This window comes from Charadrius vociferus, unplaced genomic scaffold, assembly GCF_000708025.1.
Source record: "Charadrius vociferus isolate BGI_N301 unplaced genomic scaffold, ASM70802v2 scaffold486, whole genome shotgun sequence".
In the NCBI taxonomy this organism is placed as follows: Eukaryota; Metazoa; Chordata; class Aves; order Charadriiformes; family Charadriidae; genus Charadrius; species Charadrius vociferus.
Window position 1 is genome coordinate 905,259 of NW_009648965.1, and position 8,953 is coordinate 914,211.

General features: G+C 35.2%; 1 protein-coding gene across 2 annotated transcripts in view; it reads right to left on the reverse strand.

The window, feature by feature from the left end:
* The window catches only part of RBFOX1 (RNA binding protein, fox-1 homolog (C. elegans) 1), a 281,886-nt gene extending 273,317 nt beyond the window's left edge, over nucleotides 1–8,569 (reverse strand). Inside the window, exon 1 of one of the 2 annotated variants that reach the window (XM_009887683.1) lies at nucleotides 8,426–8,569. In XM_009887683.1, the coding sequence (XP_009885985.1) occupies nucleotides 8,426–8,569 (144 nt within the window). The remainder of the gene's footprint in view (nucleotides 1–8,425) is intronic. The other variant, XM_009887682.1, reaches the window with a different exon arrangement.
* Nucleotides 8,570–8,953: the final 384 nt, after the last annotated feature.

Sequence of the window (8,953 nt, forward strand, 5' to 3'; positions counted from 1 at the left end):
TTTTAAGAGCAGGCAGAAAGAAGGGTGATGTCTGGGCATGAGGAACTCCTGAAGTTAGCCACATCAGTGTTTTTACTTTAAGTGTACCAAAAATCTTTCCACAGAGCAACAGGCAGTTTCATGCACATGTGCTAAGTATGGTATTCTAAGTGGAGCTGGAAAAATGGTAGCAACAGGAAAGGAAAAATAAACCAAAACTCTTGGAATTGCAATTTCTGAACACTCCTGTATTCTTGCAGCAAAACACACTGAACTTGGATAGGGAACATCAAAACTACTTATCTTGCCTCTGAAGTACATGCAAAACAACAAAGTTGAATGTTTTCCTCAAATTTTGAAATGAAATACCAAGTAGTCTTTATAAGACATTCTGCGATGAAATATTCTTTTGGGGGCTAGACTTAGAAAAACTAAAGAGTATGACAGAGAGAATAATGCTGAAAAAGCAGTCTCAAACCATATGCTACCCATCAGGAAAAATGACACACATTATAAAGGTAACTAAGGATACAATCAGTCTTTCAGCTATGCCAGAGCTCGATTCTGAATGTATCGAGCATCAGCACCACCGACAAACAAATTTATCACCATCTAAACAGTAAATATTTAAGACACTTGGAATGCAATTTTGCAAAAGTGAACGAGCTAAAGTCGGAATAGGGAAGCATTTCAGTGTGCCATTTTACACTTCTGCAGCCATCCAGCAGACTAAAGATTACAAGAATAAGCCTGCAATGCATGCAGAAGTCCCTCTGCATTACACAATAATGACATTCTGAACGGAAATAAATGAAGCCCCTGCAGTGCTATTCTGTCAGCTTTTGAAAGTAAATAACTTCGCTTCTGACAAGAGTGAGACATTTTTTTCCTCCTCCTGCCATAGAGCATTAATTGAGCTATGCAGCCATGTAACATCCCAGAGATCGGAGTAATACCTGACAAGGAAAACATGCCTAAGAAAGGAGGGGACACTCATTGAATATATAGGCTGCCTGACTTCTTTTCACCCCCAAATTTTCACACTAGCTCTGTTTTGACAAGATCTTATTCTTGGGAGAACTTTTAACAGTTTTTTTTTGTCTCCCCCTGTAATGCTTACTGAAACTTATTTCAAACAAATACTTTAGAGTCACACTGTCTTATGAAAGATGGTGCCATGATGAAAACATAAGCTTTATTTTAAAACTCCTTATCACTCCTTGTTTGTGAAGAAAGTTCCATGCCCATAATCAATACCTGTAATTAAGTATTTAATTTAAGAAGGCTTACTGGGCACAATAGAGATAATGAAGACAGCTATAAAAGAGGCCATGAGAAGCAAAACCAAAGAAGCCACCTTCAAAACTACATAATAATAATAATAATAAAGGTAAGTGCAAGTCAGTCAGGAATTGAGGCAAGGCATATCATAACTATATACACACACCTCACAAATACATTTGAGATTATACTATTAAATTTATGCGCAGTTACAAAGACATATTCAAGATGTTACAGATTGGAAGACCAACAATTTTTGGTGTTTTGATATTAAGGGTCAAAAGGTAAATTTAAATAATGGTCTAAGATGAAAGCACTTGCATTCTTATTCCTGAGCATCTGAACATCTATTTCAATTCTAAAGTACCACACATTTTCTTTCCATATCTGGGGGAAAAAAATACAATCAGGGACTCACTGTGAATGAAAGATAATTCACTGAATGCTCCATTTCTTACTACAGTACCTAATTTTGATTCTGCATGTGTTCAACACAACGAAAAAGAGCAGGATCAAAACACAGCGAGATCTCTCCACAGCTGGAGCCTGCTATAGTGCAAAAGACCAAAGGCCCAACTACAACTAGTCAGGATACTATAGGCATTAGATATGCTATTTTCTCTAATTAAATTCACTGGGCTGCTGCACTGACAGAGTAGGAGGAGAAGCAAAATGTAAAAAAAGTCAAAGGCGCTGCACTACGCAACTCAGAAGTAAATGAGCAATGCTAGCAAAGAAATGAGAGCTCCTGTACTACACATCACACTTTAAAACTTATAAATCAATTGCACATACACCTTTAAAAGGCAGGAAAGCTTGAAGGATTCTTAGGGGGTGTTGGCTTCTCTTTTCCACTAATATTATTCTAACTCCATAAAGCAAAGTGATAAATTCTAGTGTCACAATTTGCATCACTTTCATTTATATTACCTATTAAATACTTCAAAAATATTTTAAACAGAGTTAATGTTAACACGACAATAGTATTTATTTACCAGTTCGGAAATACAAACATTGAAAAACAGAAAACTTCATAGTCTAGTATTGCTCGGCTACTGGTCAAAAAAATCTAAACAAACTGAATGAAGTATCTAGTAGTTGCCCTGAGAAAAAAACCTTGCTTTAATAACCAACACACTTTCCTTGGCATAAAATACCACACCACATCTTTGTTTTTTTTTTTTTTTTTAGAAAATAACCATGCATATACATATCTAGCAAATATCAATGAATAGTGACAACTTACGAATAGCTCACAACAGAAAATCCAGCCATCACTTCTCAGCTGAACTGTTCTAAAATGTTCAAAGAGCCCAGTTATAAAATCAATGATTCTAAGCCAAAAATATTCACCTGCTTCTGCCACACGGAAGCTCCTTTGCAACTGCTCTTGCTCTTATATTCCAAAGCAGCAAGTTACCTTGTTAACTGATTTTGGTTGGTTGGTTTTTTGGTTGTGGTTTTTTTCTTTTTTTGTGTTTGGGGTTGGGTTTTGGTATTTTTTTTTCTTTTTGTTGCTTGTTGGTTTTTTTCTTCTAGTATTTAAAGAGAGGAGTACTTAACTAAAGCACCTCCTCTCGCTATTGTGAGAAGAGACTGACCTTGTTTGACAACGCTGTAGTTAAATGCCCCAAACTAGCTCTTATTCAGAATGAGTACTGCTATAGCACTTGATCTCTAAGCCACTTCTCATTAGTCTCTGGAAAACAACAAAACAGCTCTTGCGAGACAAAAGATATGTAAACATCTAAATTCGTCCTGAATCGGAGGTGGAGTCTCAAATACCAGCTTCGAAGTTTATTGGTGAATAGCAAATGATCCTATTTACCCTAGTTAAGATAAACAGCACATCAAGACATCATTCCTTCCTTCTGCATTAACAGCATTTCTGGATGCAACAATTACACTCCCACCTTTTGAGGTCGGTTTCACTCATATACGAAAAATTTCTTAAGGCTGCCACGCTGCCCCCCTAGGTGCAAATGCATCCACAAGATGTTGTTTGTAACATGGTAATTCCTTTTTTGTTTGTTTGTTTGTTTTAACAGAGTACTAAAATTTATCTGGTAAAGTACCAGTTTTTACCCCACACATAGGAATATACAAGCACTATGTTTCTCTTGGGGCAGTGAAACTGGTTAAATGAATCAGAAAACCCTGAAAAGATTGCCTACCCTCAGCCCATCAGTTACTGGACAATTATTCAAGGCCCAGCTGTAAGAAAAACAGATGGTGAGTGAGCATTAGTAACGTGGGCTTCTTTTCACTCATGCAGTCATAAGCAGAGGTTGTATGTTCTCACATGAAAACTGCCATGAAGTAGCAGACTGAGGAACAAAATTGTGCAAAGACTCCAATTTGTAAGCTAACATGTTTAAAATTTTCATGAGCTAATGCCAGATTAACTGATTTTACAGGAGAGGAAGATTTTACAGAGTGAGGAAGTACTATAAATGGACTAGGTAAAGAAAGGCAGTGTTCTCATGATAGGTTTAAACCGTGTCATCATAAAACATCAGTTACAGAATTCAACTACCATGCGTGATCCTCTGAAGACTCACTAAAGTATAAAATGCAGAATACGCATGCTTAGAACTGTAACTGCAATGGTGGCATTCAGCAATTGATGTGCTTGTGCTCTATAAAAAAAAAAAAGGTCAACTGTATCCAGGAATTGTTCATCCATTTTAATTCTTTACACAATTTTAGCACAAAGATAATCTACTCTAATCCTTATTCCATTATTGACACTATTGACTACATCAATTGAAAATGCCACCAAATAAATCAACATTGAATTAAGCCATGAAGAAAGAATGTGATAAAAAGTCTTTCAGACTCCTATAAATCATCAGATCCAGAAGCATGACACAAGTAACTGAGTGGGGAATTCAGCTTTTCTCCATAGTCATAATGCTTAAGGCCCAAATAAAATTACACTAATTTACCATGTAAGCACTAATGGAATAGCTGGGGTAGAGATGGAGGGTTTGTTGGGTTGTTTTGTTTTCCTGGTGGATTCTTTTCATCATTGATACAAGAGCTGTACCATGAACTACTTTCTTGTTAAAGACAGAAAAGGTTGATATTGAAGTTTCAGTTCAATTGTTTTCGATCTGTGAACGTCCACTATGAGCAATTGCTCCATTTAAGAGGAATTACCCTTTGTACAAACCAATTCACTATTTAAAACAAAGCACATCTATCATCATTAAACATAAAAAAAACCCACCCCAATTTTAAAATAATGACAGCAGCACTCTATACTATGACATGGAATATTACGTGATGTTTCAAAACAGTTGACTCTGTTACTTTAGTCAGAAAATACCAACTAAATAACCATGTGTCCACGCAAACATATATCATATGGAAATACCAGTTAACAGAACTAAGCCTCCATTAATACACAGTAAAACCCAATTTACAGGCGGTCAGAAGTTTGCTGTAAATATTACTTCATGCTAGCATTTGATGTAAGCTTGTGGTCAGTAATTATTTGTTGCATTGATGTGTTATATTAAAGAGGAGAAGAGAAAATAGATGTATGTAGCTGTTTCTAACACCATAAAATACTACCAAATGATAGGGCGCACTATGAATCCAAGTTGCCTTTTCCTGTATCTTTAAATATTGACAGTAGGTAAAATTCTAATCCAGATGCACCTACACTTTTCCCAACCGTCCCTATCTTTTCAATGATGCAGTATAAACTTCCAAATCAAAACCATATATCCTCCTCCTGTTCATTGCTGCCACCGATACAGTCGTTTTGATTTTAATGTTGTTTGAAAACTCTTTCCAGATTTCTACAGTTAGAAGCATCTTAATTAGAGAACATACAAATAATTTCAGACCATTTCTAATAGCTTAACTAACTTGGAAGCATCCTTCAGTTTTTGTTGGCTTTTTCAAGTGAGTATCTTATTGACAGTTAATTTATAACGCGAACTAGGCCTCTGTGCTTCATTTATTTTCAACAGTTAAGCTTTAGAAGTTCTTAGGTAAAGCATCCTGTATGCACAAACTCTTTTAAAAATATTCAGTTCCTCACTTAGGTCTTAAAACATTATGTACATGTGTAATCTGGAAGATATCGGAGCAAATACTTAAGTTTCTAACACTGAATAAAGTAGTAGAGCACTTGTGTGGGTACCACTGTGGAAAACATTTTATCCATTTATACTAAACAAACTGAGCAAGTGGTATTAGTTTAGCAAATATATAATGGCCAATTTTAAGTGACTACCGAGACACAGATTTTCCCAAACGATTAGTACAGCTCCACAGAAAACCACCATGCTCATGCCTACACAAATATTTATTGACAGGAAGACTGGTTTGCCCAGCTTGAGAAGAACGTAACGCCTTTTATAGTCTTTCAGGAAAAACGTACATCCAATTATAAAATTTAAATTAACAGAATATTAGCATATTTAGCAGATAGACACAAAAATAGAGAATAATTTTTTTCATCAATTCTAAATAGATAGTAAAGTTTAACAACTCGGAGAGCTCAGCTGTCATACAGATGTCTGAATTCATTTTAATTGAGGTGCAAGTAAGCAGACATATCTGAAGTGCAATTTTTCAAGGAAAAAAAAAATTCTACTCGATAGGTTCACATAATGTCTATATACTGCTGGTCACAGGGTCCACAGGCAGGGCGGAATCACTAGTTATTAAGTTGCCAAAGCTTTTAGATTACCAGTATTTAAGATCAATAGACAACTTTATAGAGTAAGAAAAACATCAACAGTTTCACTGAAATAGTAATATTTGCACTAAACATACAAAACACAGGTATTTCTGTAGGTTTGCTAGAAATTATCAGATATGGGAAAAATAGAAAAAAAAACAAGTAGACTGTCGCAGTAAAAGTTTATTAATGTTTTCAAAAATAGAAAACACTTCTTATCCTTTCCTATTTAAAATCAGAACAGTGCGACGTTAGCTTTGTAAGTAATGTCACCACAGTACTTTCTTTCTGCCTGAATAATTTTGAGATAGAGTAACATGTTTCTAAACACTTAACCAAATACATAAAATAATAAATCATATCTGAACTAAGATGATAATTATGTGACTCTCTAGGAATCCAGACTAACTAAAATGCCAACCAGCAATCAAAAGAAGCAACAAGCACAGAATTTTGAACCTGCCACAATTATAATTAGGAATTCATATGACTTTTTAACTTATATGTAATTGTGATTAGTAGAGGCAGAATGATTCTAAACTGACAATAGGATTAGCCAGATGATAAAGCCAACACTTAAAAAAAGAAATACTTTCATTGTGGCAGTTAATCCACTTAAAGAGTTAAAAATTATCCACTAGATATAGCACTTTGTAAAGTGCATTAGCAATCACTTCTCATCTTTCTCTCAAATGGAATAGATGGAATTGAATTCACAATTTTAAAGCAATCATTATGGTTGCACAGTTTCTTAAACCTTAAAGCAGTGCCATACTACAGATATGTTTGCATAATGATACTGCAATAGCTCAGACAGGAAGGTTATTATAGCACCTAACCTCATCTTTATATTATTCTTTATCAGCTCCCTGTGTGGCCATGTTGACCTCTCACCTTAATTCACATTTCTCCTTTCAAAAGCTGGATCTTTAACATACAGATTGGTTTTTGGCAAACTCAAAGGAAGAAATCCAACAAAATACAGGAGTACATTTTGTGTACAATCAGTAAGTGCACAAGTCACACTGGATCATTAAAGGTAATCTATAAATGTCATTTCCAAAATGTATCCAGAATACAGAACTACTAAGAACATACATTTTAATTAAGACAAGCAATTTATTTAAATATTAAATACATCATATTTATCTGAGGCAAGTTTAAATTGCAGACATATGAATCCCTCCCACATACATGTATAATCTAGGGCGTATACAAGAATCTTTTATTATGCACTTCTATGCTGTAAGTCAGAAATGGTTTATACTACACTATTCAAGAAAAAAGCTACAGAAGGGTTTATATCCTGCAAATAATTGAGTTCTGTTTTTTTCAGCAGTAATAGAAAACAAATATTCTGAAACAAAAATAAGCTTTAAATCTATTTTATTTAATCTTTAGGAACAAAAAGAAATACCATAAAACATCTGTCAGGCATTTGCAAATACAGAAATAAAGTTAGAGACTGTTTCATGAAAGTCAATATGCATATAAACTATTGTAGTGGAAGTTGGAAGAAATGCCCCTATTTGTTACAGTAGGCACAAGGATTTTTTTTCCCTGAAGTTTCAGCAGAAAGTAACAGAATAAACAGGATTAATCATTTTTTGCAGGATAACATATTTCTGTCTTGGCTCTACATACTTACTAGATGACTCTCTATAACAGTGGACTTATTTGTAAAATAAAGAGGTAGAATACAATGACAATTCCAAAATACTAGTTTAAAAATATTGTGTTATTATCTAGCTATTTATTTAATGTTGTAACAGCAAGAAGGTACCAACTAGGAAATAATTTGGGCAGGGAGAGGGGTGGAAATACTTAAAAAAACCTAGATGCAAAAATTATATTAAATTAATGAAAAAATAATCTTAAAAATGGACTAGAAATTGTTATCATTTTGCTGATATCAGAACATTTTTTTAAACCCATTCCAATATACTTCAGTGATAGAAGTAGTAATTCTGCACAAATATAGCTTTATAATTTTTTTTTCTTTTTTCTTTGGTGAACTAGAAATCAGCTTGATTTTAATCAGCAGCATGTTTCAACACAGACTTGAAATTCCTGGCTTCAAAGGCGGCTTAAACAAAATTGCCATTGGGCACATTTACATTAGAAGTATAATTTATGCCTGCAAGTGAATAAAGAGCAGTCCTTTATGGCTGAAACTCTGCTACAGTATCCACAAAAATGCAGTCAAAGTACTCTGTTAAATATCTATAAACAGCATCAATAAAGACATTGGGGGGGGGGGGGAGATATGCAAAGGCTTGATGCTCTGTGAAAACATATTTTCTACTCACTCTCACCATTCTTAAGTGCAGGTACAACACTCACTCCACACCGTGGGAGACATTTATACAGTCTATTCACACAAAAAATATCTCCAAGATTAGAAATCCCCCAAATGATGCTGACAAAGCAGGCACTATAGGAAAAGAAAAAGTTAAGCAAACTTACCTGCTGTAAGTACATAAAAGTCAAGGCACAGGAGAGCTGGGGACACATGCCCACATTCGGCAGTGCCACGCAGGTTGCACCCGTAAGGGGATGCTGCATGGTGTTGCTCTGAAGTCTACGTAGAACAAGTGAGGGGGCTTGCATGCAAGCACGTTTGCCCTATCTTGTCACTACGTTTTTTTCCTTTTGCTTATTTAAGTGAGAAACAGTATTTCTTAAACGCTTTTTTTTCCCCAGCACTAGATCCCTACATTCATTTGTCAGCTAAGGCAACTTGGTAGATTTAAACTACGAATTTTTAACAGAGAGGAAAAAAAGAAGACACAGCCTGCAGCCTATTGATGAGCAAATGGAACTTCCTCAATGACAGAGAGAGCTGAAGCTTGTCTCACAACAGTAGCTGCTGACTAGTAGAGAGAGAGATTGACTCAGTGAGGCTCAGTCGGCTGGTGCTGATGCTGCACAGCTTCTCATTTGTCAAATGGGTCCTAGGGCAGGGTCTTTACCACTCACCAAAATTCAAATACT